Source organism: Convolutriloba macropyga, chromosome 3, assembly GCF_964194025.1.
Source record: "Convolutriloba macropyga chromosome 3, txConMacr16.3, whole genome shotgun sequence".
Classification (NCBI taxonomy): Eukaryota; Metazoa; Xenacoelomorpha; order Acoela; family Convolutidae; genus Convolutriloba; species Convolutriloba macropyga.
Window position 1 is genome coordinate 65,306,280 of NC_134470.1, and position 19,978 is coordinate 65,326,257.

The 19,978-nt window shown below is 35.5% G+C and overlaps 2 protein-coding genes across 2 annotated transcripts in view; both read right to left on the bottom strand.

Moving 5' to 3' along the window:
• Positions 1–636: 636 nt before the first annotated feature.
• LOC142337211 (uncharacterized) lies at positions 637–1,494 on the bottom strand. Its single transcript, XM_075386343.1, has one exon. It carries the CDS (start codon positions 1,451–1,453, stop codon positions 803–805), a length of 651 nt encoding a protein of 216 aa, XP_075242458.1. The 5' UTR covers positions 1,454–1,494; the 3' UTR covers positions 637–802.
• Positions 1,495–4,243: 2,749 nt separating this feature from the next.
• The window catches only part of LOC142336365 (galactose mutarotase-like), a 34,470-nt gene continuing 18,735 nt past the window's right edge, over positions 4,244–19,978 (bottom strand). The window contains exons 5-7 of the mRNA XM_075385143.1: positions 18,296–18,411; positions 5,013–5,142; positions 4,244–4,510 (exon numbers count right to left, since the gene is read on the bottom strand). Of these exons, the coding sequence (XP_075241258.1) occupies positions 4,324–4,510; positions 5,013–5,142; positions 18,296–18,411 (433 nt within the window). The 3' untranslated portion in view covers positions 4,244–4,323. The remainder of the gene's footprint in view (positions 4,511–5,012; positions 5,143–18,295; positions 18,412–19,978) is intronic.

A 19,978-nucleotide genomic window follows, 5' to 3' on the forward strand; every position in this document is an offset into this window, starting at 1 on the left:
TGTCGATTAACCATAGCCTTTTGACTAATAACTTTCTTCCAACAATACTCAATATATGCTACTGCTCATTCAGCACTCTTTGTATTAAACTTCTGGCAAGACTGCTATCAAATACAATTTGAGTCAAATAAAAGAATACGTAGTCTTTACCTCTCTAATTTTGACGAAATATTTACAAACAATGGGTTGAGCGTTACGAGGCTACGAGCGATCACGAAATACACTCCTTGTTTCTTTTTTATTAAAGCAGATCGAATACATCTTTAAAGCCAGATTGCAAACATTTCTGGCGAAGAAATGCGAAATGAAACTTGCGAAAATCTTTGGAGCTCCTCAAGAATCTCTCCGGCAGTAGAATCCTCAAGGAGTCGCCGAAACGAATAATCCGAGTTCCTGTTGAATTTCAAAACAAATTTCAAACAAAATTCACAAAATGATTTGAATCTAATTTATGTACTAAAAGCACTACGTCAACTTTAGATTTTGGACTCTAAAATGAACAGACTCTCCATCGTCTGTATATTCTATAGGTTAATAGGCCTAATCTAATTATGCTTATCAGTCCATGAAATTTCAAGTTATATATTCTATTGGTTAAACATTGATTTGCTGCATTTTACATGACCTTAAAGAGAATCAAAGAAAACAAATTTTAAAATCTACACAGAATGTTGATAAACACCAGATAAATCAAACCGAAGATCACTAAATTAAATCTCTTTCAAAGGCTAAGATTAAAACACTTGAATTCAACACTAAGATTAAAACTTGAAAGTTATTAAACAAACGAAAACAAGTCACTTCAGGTGATCTTGATAAGGGGAAGTTTGTACTTTTCACACAGCTTTTTGATCACACTCTCGTACTCTTTGTTCAGCTCCTTTGACCGTTTTAATTCGTATTTCATGTCCTCCAATTCCTCAAAGAACTCTTGGTCGAAACAACTCAGTTCGCGCCTTAGCCTTTCATTTTCTTCTGTAAGAGTTTCAAATTTCAGTTTTAGTTCTGTCAATTTAGACTCTTTCGCAACTTTCCCACCAGCTTCGTTTTCTAACCGAGAAATTTGGCGTTCGAGTGTGAAAACTTTCTGTTTTTCATTATCTAACTTGGCTAATAGTTCTCTATTTGAAGATTCAAGCTCAGATATGTTTGTTTGAAGATCTCTGCATTTGTTTTGCTCTGCGTGTAGTAACCTAGTAGTGTTATTTTGCATGGCTAATAATTTGGCTTTCGTAGCTTGGAAATTTTCCTGTGCATATTTTAGGCTCGTTTCATCATTTGCAATCTCGGGATGATTTTGATTATGAACTTGTGCCTCTAAATTTGCGCCTGACTGAAGTTCGAGTATACGTTTCTCAGATAGCTTCAGTTTACATTTGAGTTTATTTATTTTTTGCAAGAGTCGTTCGTTTTCATCAACCAAGCTGACGCAGCAGGCAACCGGCTCTACCATCACTGTTTTTCTGAAAGTATTGATGCAATAATATCATTATATCTATTTCAATGGAGCAAAAATTACTGAATAACATCTAATAAGATCATTCTGGGGTGTTTAGTGTGAGCCAAAATCAAATTCAATGAAGAGTTTAGTTAATCAAAGGTGGTAACTACTTAATGATGAACTACTTAATGATCTGCCAGCTTAAGGAAATGATAAAATTGACTCACTGTTGTCCACTTAAGCGCCTTCTCCACGCTTACAGCATCTAATTTCTACAATCTGTCAATAAGATAGAAATTGAAGCCTAATAGATAATTATTTGCAAGAAAGGCTCTCGAACAACTAATTGCAAATTAGGAAGATATATAGGAACTTGCAAACCTGTTAAGATTAAGAACCGCCCTTCACACCATGAAACTGTCACCCCCGAAAACAGTTTTAGTGAATCTCATTCTTAGAGACTTGTAAGTCGTAAGGCTCAAAGATAACTTGATGCCCTCCTGGCGTTACCTGTTTATACCGTTTCTGAGAACGAAAAGTCAAATGATCCAGACCAAAGATCCGGAAAAAGAAAAATTACATAAAAAGACCACAAGACTAATACACTTTCTAAAAACTTTGTTTGAGAGCAATTAAAAAAGCCAACCATTTATTTTGGGAAAGCCATGCAGACATTAGAACAAATGAAAAAGAGGAGAATGAAATCGATTTTAAAAAGCAAAACAGAACAGACAAAATTTCAAACGCACCCAGCAGAGTGCTAGCAAATAGCTACAAAATACACTCCGAAGACCTGGATATAGAATCAAAAAGGAAATCGAGCATGTGGAAGTATTAACGATTTTTAAGACTGCTGTTATTCTACAACTTTAATTCACAAAGTCACCTTCGATTGCATTTTCGACCAAAAATTAGAAAGAACATAAACCGACAAACGTCGGAAAAATTACTCTCCCATGACAGACTGGGCGTAAATTTTTCTTTATGGGCGCAAGAACATCATAAAAAAGTAGGGTTCGAACCCCGACCTCCCGCGTCCGAACCCCGACTCGGCTATCAGGGACTTCTCATCGCTTCTCGAACAACCGGTTTTACTTGAACAATAACTTTATTTCAGAGTGAGAGGAATTGAAATCAATCAAAAATCAAGAAATGCGTGAAAAAGTCACTTGAAAAGTCAACAAATATTCCAGAAGAAAAATGGAAAACGGTCACGCAAAAAATTTGCATTAAAAAAGACACGCGTTAACAATAACTGCATCTCATTCAAGAGCAACTAATCAATTCTCTTGCGCGAGTCCATTCTCCAGGCTGTCTTCTGGTTTCTGATTTCCAAAAACAGATGGGAAATTTTGCTAATGGAGTGTGAGTGGCCGTGGATAATAGCGTAACTGGAGGGCTCCAATAATTTAACTTAAAACAAGGAAGAAAAAATTTCTGCTCACTTTTCATTTCCTTTTAATAGTAAACTGGCAGCAATGAAGTTCAGCACCAATAATGAACGAGAGCAATTTAATGTCAAGCAATAATGTTGCATAAAAAGACACACAAGCTCACAATAATTGCATCTCATTCAGGAGCAATTAAACAAGGTTAATCATGCATGATCAAAAGTGTTTTTTTGGCATCAACCTAAAAATATATATATAAACATAATTAAAAAAATAAATTACGAAATTTCATTTGCGAAGCTAATAACACTGACCAGCTGAATACATTTACAAATGCGAGATTCTACAGCGATATAAATTTTTGAAAAAAAGAAGCAAAAGAATACCTTGTAGAGTCTTCAATAACAACCGAAGATTTTCACTCAAAAATACACCAAAGGAGACCTTTCAATGAGAGCAAAATGACCAAAAATGTTTCCAAGGAAAAACAAAAACAACCAAACATGAAATAAAAAACAAAAAAAGTAGCCAACATATTGCCCAGGAATCGGCGCAAAATTATATTTACTTGTTCTCGAAACAATTTTGTGCTGCTAAATTTATTAAACCACAGGCTAGTTTTCAAGAAGACTAACGGGTCCCAAAATGTTATAAACAAAAAATGCTAACAGCACACTTAGCACCTACAAAATTAAATCCAGCTGACGAATTCTAAGGTAACTGTTTGACGCACAACTTTACCTGACTATCCTATATCGAAAGCTCAAAATCATCGAAAAAAAGTTCACCAAGACGAAAGCCAAATCACTCAAGCAAGCGGAGGAACATTCAAGAACAATTAGACAAGCAAACAATTTGCATATATGCAGGGGGTAGGAAGGGGGTATCGATGGGTACACAGGACACTGGAAAGAGATTAAAAAAATCAAATGACCAACATCTTGAATATAACCAGGTAATAGGTGGTACCTTTGCATCAGAAACAAACTTTACGTTCTCTTAGTGTTAATGCACAACATTTTAAGTCATTGATCGAAAATATACAGGTCAGAGTTCAGCTCATCAAAAAACATGCTCTCGAATGACAGGTGGCGCAACTTAATTCAGGGGCTCTATCATAGATAAATTTTTCTTCATAGGTCCAAAAAGATCAGCCAAAGATAGGATTCGAACTCCGACCTCCTACAGATATCTCGAAACTGAAGAAGTCAGGGGCCAAAACCTTACTTGAAAATACTAAACTGGTCCGCAATATGCTTCGATAAAAAAGACACAAATTGTTGTAATAATAGCTTCAATTTCTTTCGAGAAAAAATTAGTATTTTGATTGCTCAAAAAAAGACGCAAAGCAAAGGTCTGCACGATACCTATATTTCATCAAAAAGAGATGGCCTTAAATGTGAAAACTCAATTTTTAATTCTGATCGTAAATTCCAAACAAACACAATTTGACAATTCAACGAGATATTACGCAAAAAGGTGGTAATTATATCAAGAGAGCAAGTCTGATTCCGATCTAATGTACTCTCCAACATCACTCTGATGTAGTAAAACATTGGTGATGGGCTGGGCTCTCCTGCACTCTGCTGTGGACCTGGCAGCCACTCCAAATCCAAGAGGCACATCTGACATAGAGTAGACAACAACTCCGGCATACGCTGGTGTATTCTCACTTATTCTAAAAAATAACTCGTAAGAGATCACCAGGCAAGCACTTAGTAAAAAAAATATTTGCAATGATTTTTTTTTGATATTTGAAAGCTATGGTATATTGTGGTGCGGACGAATCTAAACCACGTATACCAAGTCAAACAGAACAAAAAACGGACGAATTAAGCTCCTTAGATATTGAGATCAGGTCGAGAAAGTGCAATTTGTTGCAACTACCACCCGATGCAATGTGCGAGGCAGGAGTTCACCAAATTGCTGTAGGTAATAATGGCAATGACAGTTTAATTTTCCACGGCAATTACCTGTCATCTCTACCTGCCATCATTCTATGGCTTCTCATACTTCATAATAGACTACTTTAAGATAATAGACTACTTTTACTACTCCATAGACTACTTTTACTACTCCAGTAAAAGCCGGCTATTGCTCGAATACTAGCCTTGATTCTATTGACTAGTTAAGATTCTTTTACTTAACAATTTCCGAGCAAACCTTTAGGAAAATCTTACCTGCCAAGTCCTGCTTTTGTGACGTGGTTGCCGTAAAGAAAAGACTGTTCTGAGCTAGGCTTCAGCCACACTTTGTATTGTGCGTAGTCTGCAATGAGAGGCAATGCTGTGATGAGGAGTTTGAACTTCCCTAGAATAAAAAAAAACATGCTGATCAAGCATCAAGTACTGCCAAGTTGTAGCATTAAATTGTCGTTGTTGAATAACATCTCTTATGGAGCTAAATAAGAGCATGGGAATAATCGGAAGCTGAGAACTGTCACAAAACAATCAAATTACACGAACTTCAATTTTCCTTGACAATAATGAGTAGCAGGACGTAGTAGTAAGGTGTCTTACTGGGCACGCAACGGGGGGGGACATTTGGGTGTTACTGTGTTCGCAACGGGGGGGGACACGAAAAATTTTTTCGAAAAGTTGATAGTTTTTGGCGTTTTGGCAAGAGCGGTGGAAAACGCCAAAAACTATCGCCTTTTCGAAAAATTTTTTCGTGTCCCCCCCCCCGTTGCGAACACAGTAACACCCAAATGTCCCCCCCCCCCCCGTTGCGTGCCCAGTAAGACACATTTTTGGCAAATTTCTGAATTTTTTGACGTTTTTTGGTAGGTTTGGTTTGTTTTATATGTTAGTCGGGAAAAAGCACTGCTGTTCCAGTGGTTGTCATTTTGTAATCAGCCCAGGTGAGCCTCATCAGTAAAAAAAACTTTTTGAAAAAAAATTGAAAAAAAAATGAAAAATTCAAAGTGTTAAAATTGCATGAATTGTATTTTGCCCTGGGTTTCAGGTCTCAAAGACGATTTTTTGTTGACCTCATCTCAGCTGGTGGGCCTAATCATTGAAAAAAACTTTGAAAAATTTTGGGAAAATTCAAAAATTTTCAAGTATTAAAATTGTGTGAAACACAATTTGCGCTGGGTTGCAGGTGTTAATGTTAATTTTTTGTGGACATCATTTTACCTGGTACTAAGATTATATCAAATGTTTTATAACCAAAAACTGTCATCAATAGATTGTTGACTGTTTGTAGTATTCTTTATGTCTGTTACTATCAGTCAGTACTCTCAAATACTCTTATAACCCTTTATTTGATGATGCATGAGAATAAAATATAGTAATAGGCAAGGAGGTGAGTGGTTGTTGCTATGCATGTGTTGTTGTTAGAACTCTCTGTGTCATCAATCTATTTTTAGAATATAATGTATACTATGACTAACTACTATAGTCACTGCCGAAGGTCATTATACACGAGTAGTTGTCGTATTCCATTGTGATTGGGAGACCGATCGACCGAGAGTGTCTATGATTTATTTTTGAATAAGTTTACATTTTTGAATAAGTTCAACTGTCTGCATTGGGTGGTTTTGTTATTACAGTTTAACACAGTACTTGTATAGCAATAGAGCAAACTTATAAGAATTTGTTTGAGTTTCAGTTTGAGTTTGAGTTTGATTTGTAAACAAACTATGCCAGCGGTTGACGATTGTTCCTTCTTTTTTATTTTTTCTCATGACAGTAGCGGTACAGAAAGACGTTTTGTAGCTGTCAGTGTAAACACTTGTTTTTATACTTAAAAAAATAGACATTAAAGAAGTAAATAATCTGCTTATGTCTTGCGCTTGAACTAACAGATTTAAATTTAATTGGATAAAAACTTCCGGGAAAACATATTGTACTAGCAAACTTCCAAGAGTCCTGCCATGAAAACATATTGAATTTGTCATTATGAAAGTGTTTTTTTTTCAGAACATACTTTTAGCCATCAAATGAGAGAACACTAGAGACGAACAAACAATTAAAACATCAACAAAACAACGAACAATGTTTTATTGTATTGTTAGTAGTTTATCAAGGTTGAGCAAATGCAATTCAAAAGATTATAACTGTTTGAGGTTTTAGGAGACTAGTTTAGAGTTTACGTTTTTTTGGAGCAAGACAAGAACTGACAGGCGGCGTTTCAAGACTGTTGGTTGCAACGAGCCTACTACATTCGGGTGTTTTGATTAAACTTGTTGAAATTGTTGTAGATGTTATCGAGTTTTCTAAGTTCTTGGTTGTTGAATCTGGAGTTTCAGTAATAGCTGGAATTTTCCAAAAGTTTTCAATGAGCTCCAAATCCTGCCAATATTCTTCCTGATTTTCGTAGATAGGTACTTCTTGAACATCGTAATCATAGAGAATTCTTCTAATATCATCTCCCAGAACGTTTGACTCAAATATAAACTCACGAGTACAGCCCGCAACGAATTCCAGAGTATATTGAGCTCCCTTAAATGACGCTTTTTCACATCTAAAAGACTGAATGAAATCGAAAGTAACAACAGGTAATGCCATGTGTTTCACAGTTTTCCAGTCTTTGCCTTGATACTCTTGCTGAACAATAACAATATTTTCTTTTTTTAAAGTCTCGTATGCAATTGTTCGACTGCTGGAAGAATATTTTTCTTTTAGTATAATTGCAATGGGAAACATTTTAAGATTTCAGTGATATCTTCGTCTGTTTACAATCGTATAAGTGGCCTTGAATAAATTGATGAAGACTGTAAAATATACCAAAAAAAAGACTGTTAGAAAAATCTAAGAAGAATATGGTAAATATAATGAGTTAATTACTGTTGAAGTAATCTGATTAGTTGTTATCAACAAGAATTATCAAAGCTTAAACCTATATCAATACAATTTCCAACGATTGAGACAGAATATAAATATTTTACTTATAAAGTATTGAATCTAAAGAATCTTGTTTAAGCGAAGAACTGAAAACTCATTTTGTGGGTGGTCTGCTACCGTAAATAGAAGTGTTTGTGTTCTACAAACATTTAATTATATGGACGAGAAGATATTTTCTTTAGTGTCTGCTGTTTTTATGCTACATGTACTCAGCTTATCTAAAATAAAGACAGATTAGAAAGTATCCGTGTAATCCCAGCCAGTTCTTATCTTTCCGGAAAGCTATTTTAAGAATCAATATAGAACATTTTAAGTGGGTTGTTATTTTATTTACAATACCTTATGTTCAAACTGGTGCTATAAAACAGAAATAATAGACAAATTCTTTTTTGTTGTGTTTGACTTTCTAATGAAAGAGAGTTTGTATAAAAATGTCACTGTTTTACGAATGAACGAGGACAAACATGAAAAATGTTTTAATTACTTTTAACGCTTTCAACTGCAGCAGACAATTAGTTTTGTAATCTGTTCCTCTATGAATTAGATTGATTTAATTTTTTCATAGAGAAAATCAAAAGTGTCTATTTTTTTCAGATTCAGTCGACTTCAATCTAACTCGGAATGCGTCTTGATAAACCAATAGTTTGTAGATATTGTTTGAAAAACATTCATGAGAAGTATTTGTTATTAGCCACAACATACCCAAACAATTCAGTAAGACTGAACTATTTCTTAGCAGCAAGTGAATACTTTAGTCAAAAGGAAAACTTTGATTATGATAATGCTTTGAAACTTCGACCTTACGGAGGACTTATTGGAATAGATAACTCTTCTTTAGATTCATACCTAAACAACTCCAAAATTCTACGATTACACGCAATTTTGCATGACGCTGGTGGTTTCATCCAGGAGCTCTACACTGAAGGACCCGGCTACTCGTACATGCTTCCCTGGAAGCTTAATAGTTGTTTCACTGGACATCTGACAGGAATTCTTTTTTGTTTGTATATTAAAGTTTTCCACTCAAAAATTTATCACTTGTTGGAATGTTAAGCAGTAAAACAGTTGTGTGAGACCTTGAAGGTTTCCGTCACAGGAAAGAAAAATTTATTGTTAAAGAGTTTGGTATATGTACTGAAGATTACAACGATTGTGTTTTGTTTTCACCAACATCAAAATTTTCCGATTTGACAAATCCGCAGAAAACTACAATCAGTTGGTTATCTAAAAACTTACATGGCTTAGATTGGAACTCTGAAAACTATCCCTACATTTATCTAACACAAATTGTCCAAAGCGTTCGCTTAAGAAACCCAAGAGCGGTTTACTACGCTAAAGGTTTTGAAAAGTCTCAACTTTTATCGGAGTTGCTCGATTGTCCAGTAATCGATTTAAATACTCTGAAGTGTCCTAAAATATCTTACAGTTTTTTTACAGTTAACTGTGGGAATCATAGCTCAACACAACGTGGTATCTTCAACAATCATTGTGCACGGGAAAAAGCTTGTTTCTATTTTGACTGGTTGACAAATGAGAGAGGAATTGACGAAAGTGGAAGCACCCTTGTCAGCGAATTCGACTATTTGCGCCTTGATCACGAAGGAGGGGACACTGAACCTTTCAATTTGCAAAGGAGAAGCGATAAAAAGTGGTACTCAAATTCGTCAGAAAAAAGTTAGGGTGTTATTGACAGAGGAAATTCGTTCGATTACACACTTGGTTTTTTACATCGAGCCTTTCATTCAGTGGAGAAAACAAAATGTCAGATTCTCAACGCAAAGTCTCGCCTCCGAAACTTCTATTGATATCGAAACATCCAACTGGTAAAGAAGTAGATCAAAATGACAAAATGCTGCCTGAAGAAATTCAGGAACTCGTGAACACGGACAAAGTCAAAAAAATTGTGTACTATGAAAAAACTACAAGATTACCCGCATGTTTCATGGTGCACATGAATGAATTTTTGAGTGATTATAGTTGTTATGAACTGTTCTATGTAAAACATTAAAAAGTACAATAAATTTTCATTTTATACACATTTTCTTTTGTGATGGAACAAGTAACAGTTGATCAAGTTGTGCAAGAAACTCTTTTCGAAAAGCAAAGTAGTGGAAAATCTACTTGGAAATTTTGTAACCAGATAACATTACCAAGGTCGGAAGTTGTGTTTTTTGTTCAAATGTTTGTAATTTTGATGCTAATAGTTCTTTGCATTGTGAAATTGACTTTGCTTAAACCAACTTGTGAGGAAACATCAGTTTGGATTTCGATTTTGTCAAGTTTAGTTGGATATATCTTACCAAATCCTCGATTATGAACAAAATTATCCCTACCAGTGACAGAATCTTTATGGCCGTGGTAGGTCCGTCGAGTTGTGGTAAAACGAATTTAATTTTCAGAATATTAACAGGAAACACCTTTTATCCAAAGTTTAAAAATGTTATTTTTCTTTACCACGAAATGCAACCAATATACTCACAAGTTGACCAGCATTCAAACATTGTTTTCAAAAAATTCACAAACTTGGAGTTTTTGCAAAATACTGAAAATTGTTTGCTTATATTTGATGATTCTTGTGAGGAAATTTTTAATGACAAAGAGTTTGTCAAGCTGGCTACCGCAGGTCGACACAAGAACATTAATGTCATTTATGTGAAACACAATCTTTACCAGCAAAGTAAATGGTCACGAACAATAGATTTGAATACAACTCATATCATTTTGTTCAAATCACCACGTGACGTTCAGCAAGTCGAGTTTCTCGGTAAGCAACTGAATCTTACTCATTTTTTAAAAAATTGTTATGAAATAGCAACAAGAGAAACATTTGGACACTTATTGCTTGACCTGGATCCAAAAACTTCGGACTGTCTACGATTTTGTTCAAACATTACAGAGCCTGGACCGTCGGTCTTCTACATACCTTCAGACAAAGCCGATATTACTCACATATCAAATGAACGAGAAAAAATTCTTTATACTGAAGCGAATGGTACTTTTATCTGATTCTGAGTTGAGGAAATTTCTCCGCACTTACGACGACAATATTGTATTGGTACTGTGTGAATGTTTTTACAACGTAATCAGAGGACATGTAAAAGTTCAGATTAACGATTTGGAGCAATATGAAAACGTGATCAAGACTATTCTTCGTAAAAACGTTTCAGTTGAAAAGAAAAGAGCCATACTACTCACAAAAACAGGTTTTGATTTAGTTCGGCTCATTATTCATTTTTGCTACCAGTATTTGAGTCAATCATAAAAGAGAAGAAAATGACAACTGCTGAGGAATTTATTTTAATTCCCAAAAAAGTTTATATGAAAACTCAACCATACCAAACCCGGGTCTTAGAGAATCCTGACGTTAAACACAAATCAGCACAGCTCTCTATTATAAATAGAATGCGACCAAAGGAACACATTGAAGCACAGTTCAATGACAAACTGTCGGAACAAGACTCTGGTGTTGATGATGATGAAAATCGGCTCAAACATTCAAATAGACGGGCAGATCAGGTCCTAAAAACATTGTCATCTCTCTTGCCTCATTCAAAATACCTAAAGTGTAATTATATTGTAGATCTAATTAAAAAGTCTAATCGTGTGCTCATTGGTGAAGACGAGAAGTTACTCATTGACAACAGTCCAACTGACATAAACGCATTCACTTTCTTGTACAATTTACAGCAACCAACAAAGAAAATTGACAGTCCTGATTATTTTGAATTATTAAAAGTGTTACAAATAAAGGAAGAACAAGTAATTAACAGCAATGCTAAAACTTCGATCAGGAAAAGTTCTCCAGAAACCGCAACAAAAAGAAAAAAAATCGTCAATAAATCACAGAAACAAAAACGTTCAAGGTTTCAAAAGCCCCCAAAACAAGACAACCAGAAGCAGCAACAGACCAGCAGAGCACTAATCACCGAAGACGAAAGCAGTAGTGACGAAAAAGAAGAGGAAGGTTTCGAAACTCCGTACGAACCAAGTGCACAGAAGGAAAAACAATGGGAATCTTACGACGAGTGAAGAAAAATTGCTGCAGTCAATGTACACAAAAGGGCCAGCTGCGTTTGGAAGCGTTGAAAATTTACAAAAAAACACAAAATTACAACCTCGCAAAGTGAAACAGTTTCTAGAGACCAAGAATGCTCACACAAAATATAAGGGCTTTCGAAAAAGTTTTGCACGTTTGAAAGTTATTGCATATGACCTTGATGAAATTTGGTCTCTTGACTTGGCACACGTGGACAAACTGTCAAAACAAAACGCAGGTATTAGGTACTTATTGATTGCTGTTGACTGTCTTTCACGCTATCTACGTGTCGAACCACTCAAATCAAAATATGCAACAACAACAGCTGAAGCCTTCAAACGTATGATTAAGCATAAACAGCCGAAAAAAGTTTGGGTGGATGCTGGAACAGAGTTTAAGGGAAACTTCAAAACACTTTGCCAGAGGAGAAACATTACAATTTATCAAACTTTCAGCGAAAAGAAGTCTGCGTTTGCAGAAAGGAACATCCGCTCTTTAAAGAATAATATTTACAAGTATCTGGAAGAAAAATGGACATATTCATACATCTCTCAGTTGAAAAATTTTGTGCAAACAATAAACTCACGCATCAACCGTGTAACAAAAATAGCTCCGAACAAAGTAACCAAAAAAGACGTTCCTTATCTGTTATCATTAAATGCAAGTGCATCCGAGAAATTAGTTAGTCGACCCAAATTTCGAATTGGTGATTTTGTTAGAATATCAAAAATTGATTTACCCTTCCGAAAAGGTTACAAACAAACATTTACCGACGAAGTGTTTGAAGTTTACGATATTCCAACGATAAACCCTCCAACATACAGCCTAATTGATTCGAATCAGAATCCAATCAGTGGTAAGTTCTATCAATTGGAACTAGTGAAAGTTGCTGACAACAGCGAAGCGTTCACAAAGCATGCATGAGTTTACCATACATTTAGTTTCATCAGCTTCCATGGACATTTTTCCAGAAAACACTTTGGCTAACTTCAAAAACTTTTTCAATGAAGAAATCAGTCTGCAAGGTGATTGGAGAGTAGCTTTGAGTGAAATTATCTTCCCATCCAGAATCAACCAGGTTAATAACACTCGAATCATAAAGTATTCCTCTGAAGGTAACAAAAACCATCAGAGAAGTATTCCATCTGGTGCTGTTTCAAAACCATACAAAGGGGAGACAGTCTTGATCAATACTGGAAGCTATGAGAACTTGGAACACCTGATAAAAGCCATCAAGACAGCTACTGGTCTAACTAAATTCAGTCATCAGTACAATAAAATCACAGGCGTTTTGGTTTTGTTTTTTGGTAAAAATGAAGGAATTACATTTCCTGACGAAGAAATACCAAGCATTCTGGGCTTTGAAGGAATCAAAGATGGGTCAGGTACTCATATTGGTTATAAAATGATAGATTCCTTTGACAATTTGGCACTGGGTGACGGAGAAGCAAAAGCTTTTGTTGCTGATTACCCTTTTGATCTGCTTGCAGGAAAACAATTGATATTTGTATACAGCAACATAATTGAGTATCAACACATTGGAGACACAAAAGCTCCGCTGATTCGTATCATTGATTCAAAACAACGCCTGAAAAACGGTAGCCTTTGTGAAATTGAACCTACGCATAGAATAGTTTTTAGCAATTTGGAATATAAGAAATTGTTGTCAAACAATTTTCAGTGTATTGAAGTTCAGTTGAGAACCGAAACTGGCAAATTTGTTCCATTTACGGGAACAGGAAAAGTTATTCTTACTTTAAACTTTAAAAAATTTAATTAAATGGAAGCTTATTATCAACAACAATCAGTTTCACCATACTTTGCAGGACACTATCGTCAACGAGGCAGTGGGTTCGGGGCTTTAGCGGCTGGAATTGGTAGGGCGGCCATACCGATAGCTAAAAAGTTTTTGTGGCCTGTTGCTAAAAAGATTGGAAGAGAACTGTTTGTACAGGCGGCACCAGAGATTGTTGACGTTGTAGCCAAAAAGAAGAGTCCTAAAGAAGCACTCAAGTCAACTGTTCAGAAAACGGTAAAGAAACAAGTCGGTGGCTCAAGAGCCCGAATTGGAGGTGTTCGTGGTGGAAATGTTTATAAAAAACAGAAACAGAGCGGTCCTGTCAAATCCCGAAAAATCATTCAGAGAAAACAACCGTTACTGAGAAGTCGGTCAGATTTCTTTTCCAAAGTGAAAAATGAATACTAATTTATTGCCAGCAGAGGCAACACACACAACTCTAGACTTGTTTGAAAAGCAGCCTCTCCTGATCACCTTTGACAATGCTTTTACCCAAAAGGTTGGTCCATCATACTCACCGGATGGTCCAATGCTGGAATTCGAAGTTGTTGGCGACAGGAACAACTTTATTGATTTGCAAAAGTTTCTACTTGAAATAAAATGCAAAATCACGAGAACCAATGACGCCGATTTGAGAACTGGTACTGATGCCACAAACACAGATTCGCCGTATTTTAGCAATAACGCATTACACTCTCTGTTTTCAGAGTGTACAGTTTCGGCAAATGGCGTTAAATTGTCAAATACAAACGGCAACTACGCACACAAGGCTTTCATAGAAACAGAATTCTCATCCGGAAGAACAGCAAAGAGCACATGGTTAGTTTGTCAAGGCTATTATTATGAAGACGAACCGGCTAAAATTGATGGAGCTGACAACAGAGCTACTGATGTTGCTGCGCGAAAAGCTTTAGTTGCTGACTCTCTGGAATGTTCTCTACTTGGAAAACCGGCCAGTGATATATTGACCTGTGACAAACATCTTCTCAGTGGTGTTACACTACGCATCTCCTTCAGAAGGTCTCCAAACGATTTTACCGTCATATCCGAATCTAATAAACATTACAGAGTAAAAATTGTTGAAGCAAATCTGTACGTGCGCAAAATGACCGTGGCTGATCATGTGTTGTCTGCGATAGAAAAAACTTTGCTAAAAACACCAGCTGTCTATCGGTACACGGAGGTGTTGCCCAGAACTTTTCTTGCCACTGCTGGCATCCGCAGTTGGAGTCAAGAAGACATCTTCTCCAAAGAGTTCGAAGAATGATTATAGCAATGTCAACCAATCAATCATATTTAGGAACTAACAGAACGAATCCTTTCCATTACCAGAAATTCAATTTGAATGAAATAGTAATTTATCGAAATGGACTACCGGTTGTTGGAACACCAATTTCAACAACCTCAGATCAACGAGTCTACTTCAACACGCTTGAAGCTTTAGATTTTCTTGATAAAGGTGGTCATGGCATTCCCCTAGCTGATTATCCAAATCACTTTATTTTGGCCTTTGACCTTACTTCAACACAGGAGGCTTCACACGATTTTATTCATCCTGAATTAACAAATTGTTCAATTTCAGTGGAGCTCACTTTTGGAACACCTTTGGGTGACAACGTTGAAATTTTATTCCTAGGCGAACGAAGTTCAACTTTTTACGTCAACTCTGAACGAAAAGTAACCAAAAACTCGGTTATTACATATCCTGTTGATGGATAATTTTGAGATAACTTATCTAGTAAATAAATGTTTTCATCTGAAGCACAAGTTCTGTGGAGTTTTTGCAGCTGACAATTTTCCAAGACTGCCAGAAAATTGCTTTGCTGTGGTCAATGCCTCAATATCAACATCATCGGGTAGTCATTGGCTACCGATTTGTAATTATAAAAAAACAATGTACTTTGCTGATCCACTTGGGCAAGCACTGGATTGCTACCATTTTGTATACACTCGACTGCTGCAGTTCTACTTCGAAGAAGAAGTCGTTCAGTGTCTCAGATTGCAGCCAATTCAGAGCCCAAACTCCAAACTGTGTGGACTCTTTTGTATTTATATTGCTCATATTATTTTCACATATAGCTATCCGTTTGTACACTACATGAATGATGATGATTTACTACGATTTGCTAAGCATATGATGTAGGACAAATCAATCAATTTAAATTTTTTAGCATCAACTGTTTTCATAAATTCGTAACTTTTTCCCCTTGATGCTAGATCACTCATTTTTTAATAAAACAAGTAGGATTAATTTTTTAATTCAAATCGAAAGTTACATTTTACATTCTCTTTATCAACATTCAGGGAGCCATATCCACTAATAATAATATCAATAATTTTTGAAAATTCTGCATAAGAACTGTTCTGATAAATACTTAAAAATCGGTTAAAAGTACAAGTTGGTAAGAAATCAGTTTGAACTTGAACATTCTCTTTGACAGTCTCCAGTTCAAAGATATTTGGAAGCTTTCTTTTGGAGCAATATAAATCTAGCTGATGTTGGTGATTGTAAATGACTGCTTGCTGCAACTTCTCAAAAATTTCACCGTGAAAAGTGATGTTGACAGATTGTGTTTTGTGGAGTAGAAGTCTGAAACATGTGTATAGGCAAGGTATAGAATAGGGTTTTGAAGAATTTTTTTTGAAAGCCTCTGTTACTTGATCCAAAGCTGCAATAACATGATAGTGTTGTTCTTTTATTCTACAAAAGCTGTTATTCTCATGCAAACTGTAAGCAAAACTGTTGTTGATTTCTTTAGTATCAAATATTGGCTCACTTCTGCAGATAAAATAGTGAAATTTTTTTCGAAACTGTCGAAAGAATTCAGGTGTTCGTTCAAACATTGCCTCAACCATTTTCAATACTGTGTGTCGCTCTCAGAACTTTTCTTCGCTTTCTTCTTTGATCGACCAGCAACCTGAGTTGAATTAAAGCTATTCGTCTCCGGTGAGAACGCAAACTGATAACGTCGTTTCCTTCCCGTTATCTTATTGTGTTCTTTTTTGATAGGTTGTTCTGATTGTCCGGTCCTTAGTTTTTCACAGAGTGAATTGTAGCTTTGAGATAATTGTTCAAACTCGGCTAAAGATAGTGTTATTCTCTGGTTGAACTTGAAACCATCACTGTTACAATTGTTTCTGTTGTCTTGGGTTTGATCACGGAAGTTATCTTTTTTTAAAAGTTTTACCGTTATATATGTTCCAGTAGAGTCATAAGTTTTCACACAAGCAACTACATAACGTTTTTCTGTACATGTAATATCGTGAGAAAAGTCAAAGAAGGAACAATCGTCAACCGCTGGCATAGTTTGTTTACAAATCAAACTCAAACTGAAACTCAAACAAATTCTTTTAATTTTGCTCTATTGCTATACAAGTACTGTGTTAAACTGTAATAACAAACCACCCAATGCAGACAGTTGAACATGTAAACTTATTCAAAAATAAATCATAGACACTCTCGGTCGATCGGTCTCCCAATCACAATGGAATACGACAACTACTCGTGTATAATGACCTTCGGCAGTGACTATAGTAGTTAGTCATAGTATACATTATATTCTAAAAATAGATTGATGACACAGAGAGTTCTAACAACAACACATGCATAGCAACAACCACTCACCTCCTTGCCTATTACTATATTTTATTCTCATGCATCATCAAATAAAGGGTTATAAGAGTATTTGAGAGTACTGACTGATAGTAACAGACATAAAGAATACTACAAACAGTCAACAACCTATTGATGACAGTTTTTGGTTATAAAACATTTGATATAATCTTAGTACCAGGTAAAATGATGTCCACAAAAAATTAACATTAACACCTGCAACCCAGCGCAAATTGTGTTTCACACAATTTTAATACTTGAAAATTTTTGAATTTTCCCAAAATTTTTCAAAGTTTTTTTCAATGATTAGGCCCACCAGCTGAGATGAGGTCAACAAAAAATCGTCTTTGAGACCTGAAACCCAGCGCAAAATACAATTCATGCAATTTTAACACTTTGAATTTTTCATTTTTTTTTTCAATTTTTTTTCAAAAAATTTTTTTTACTGATGAGGCTCACCTGGGCTGATTACAAAATGACAACCACTGGAACAGCAGTGCTTTTTCCCGACTAACATATAAAACAAACCAAACCTACCAAAAAACGTCAAAAAATTCAGAAATTTGCCAAAAATGTGTCTTACTGGGCACGCAACGGGGGGGGGGGACATTTGGGTGTTACTGTGTTCGCAACGGGGGGGGGGGACACAAAAAAATTTTTCGAAAAGGCGATAGTTTTTGGCGTTTTCCACCGCTCTTGCCAAAACGCCAAAAACTATCAACTTTTCGAAAAATTTTTTCGTGTCCCCCCCCCCCCCCCGTTGCGAACACAGTAACACCCAAATGTCTCCCCCCGTTGCGTGCCCAGTAAGACACCTTACTACTGGACGTGCCAATTCTAGTTCCCCGTTCACGTATTTTTCACTTACTTAGTTGATTAAGTTTTACATGGATTGGAAGAAGACTTTGGATGGCTATAATTTGAGGGTGTCAGAACGCTGAAAATTAACGTAGTGGATTGCTTTGCTGCGCAACTGCTGTCTAAAAGCACTTTGAGCAGAATGAGCAAATTTTATACCATATCTTCATTTCTGCACTAAAAAGCTTGCCTTCTCAAAACAATTGCGGAGAATTAATAGCTTTCATCCACATAAAAGTATTATCTTGGCATATAGGATCCAAAGCCTTGAAATTTGGAAAATCAAACCTGGTTTTTTAAAATCGGCTTACCTGTTTTTGTGAATTTGCCAATACATGTTCCGACAGACACTAAATGTTTGCGCGGGATGGTGATGGAGGCGGTTAAGAGATCCTCTCTGGCGTAGAACACTCTGTCTCTGTGCAGTCTGAAATTATAACTGCGTTTATGGTGGTCACTGTTCTCTATCAGCTTTCTCACATTCTCCCCAATGTACTTCATCAGTTTTTCCATCACAGCTTTTAGCTCTTCTTCTTTTAGCTGACGCATTTTAAATTAACGAGCAAACTAAAACCTGAAAAATATCAATAGACCCGATAAAATTTTACTATCATTCCAATGTATGTGGCCCTGCACATGGCTGGCGAGTACTCGAAAAATTAAACTTGTGCTAACTTCCTGGACAATGGATAAAGAACACAGGCAAAGAACACGAACAACTGCTGTAGGCCTCTATGTACAGCACAACATATGTTCGGTAATGCAAATTTTTAGTTATTATCAAAACGAGCGTTCAAAAAATTTCTAAATCTGTGAAATTCCTCAACAATATTTATAAACAAGGAAGCTCGGTAACATGCATTTGCACATAATGTTCCGACCCTGCTCATCTTCATTTTTGACTTAATTATCCACCAAATGTAGATTAGAGAATATACACAGATAGATGTTTGAGTTTAAAAAATTTGTTACAAAACCAAAACATTAAATGAGTTGAATAATGTCATGCCGCATTAGAGAACTTTTGATGCCTGCCATTAAAAAGACTACGAGACCATTCAAACAACAAAACACACAAAAGCAACAAAATATATTTTTTTGGCAGAAACAATATCTAAATTGTATCAAAGCCAAAATATCATCAAATAAAACCTAAAATACACACATTCACTTTTACTTAACTACAAAGCAGACGCTACCTGTCCATAATGAGACTAGATAAACAGTCGACAAAAAGAAAAAAAGATTAGGATAAAAAAATTTTTTCAACCAAATGATCTCAAAAACAGTAGCCTTCAAGCAAAAAAAAAATGATATTAATTTACTTATAAGTCATCAGAAAACCAATGTGCACGGTCTCTGGTGAGACTATGCCATCGAAAGGCTGCAAAATATACAGATAGATAAAAACAAGAATTTACAAAAAATAAACGAAAACATTCTAGCCAATGAAATCATCAGTCATTATCCGAATAATATATACTATTTCAATCACTACTTTTAATTTTTAGTTAATATACAAAAAGACTGTGTATTTGTTTAATAGGGTTTCATTTGAAAATCAATAGGACAAACGCATGGTGTCCAAGATATAAAATATTTGTATAGAAAAAATCAATAGAGCGGTTAAACTTTAAACCACAAGAAAAAGGATAGGACATTTCATTGCCGAGATTAAGTTTCAAGTAGACAAAAAGAAGAACAACAGAGGAAAAGCTCAAAAATCTAAAAATTTGAAAGCAAATAAAATCAAAATAATCAAAACCAAAATCTATCAACTGCAAGCATCAACTAAGTTCTGAATTTCTGGGGACTACAGAAAAAAATTACAGGCATAAACCAGAAATTTGAGCAAAATGCGGCAACAATGTTACAGTTAAAAAATTAATCAATGAAAAATTCTGAATACGTTAAAATGATTTCTTTTTGAAACCAATTTTCTTTTCTCAGTACTGCAATAGTGTGGTTCAAAAAAATAAAAACTAACTAACAAA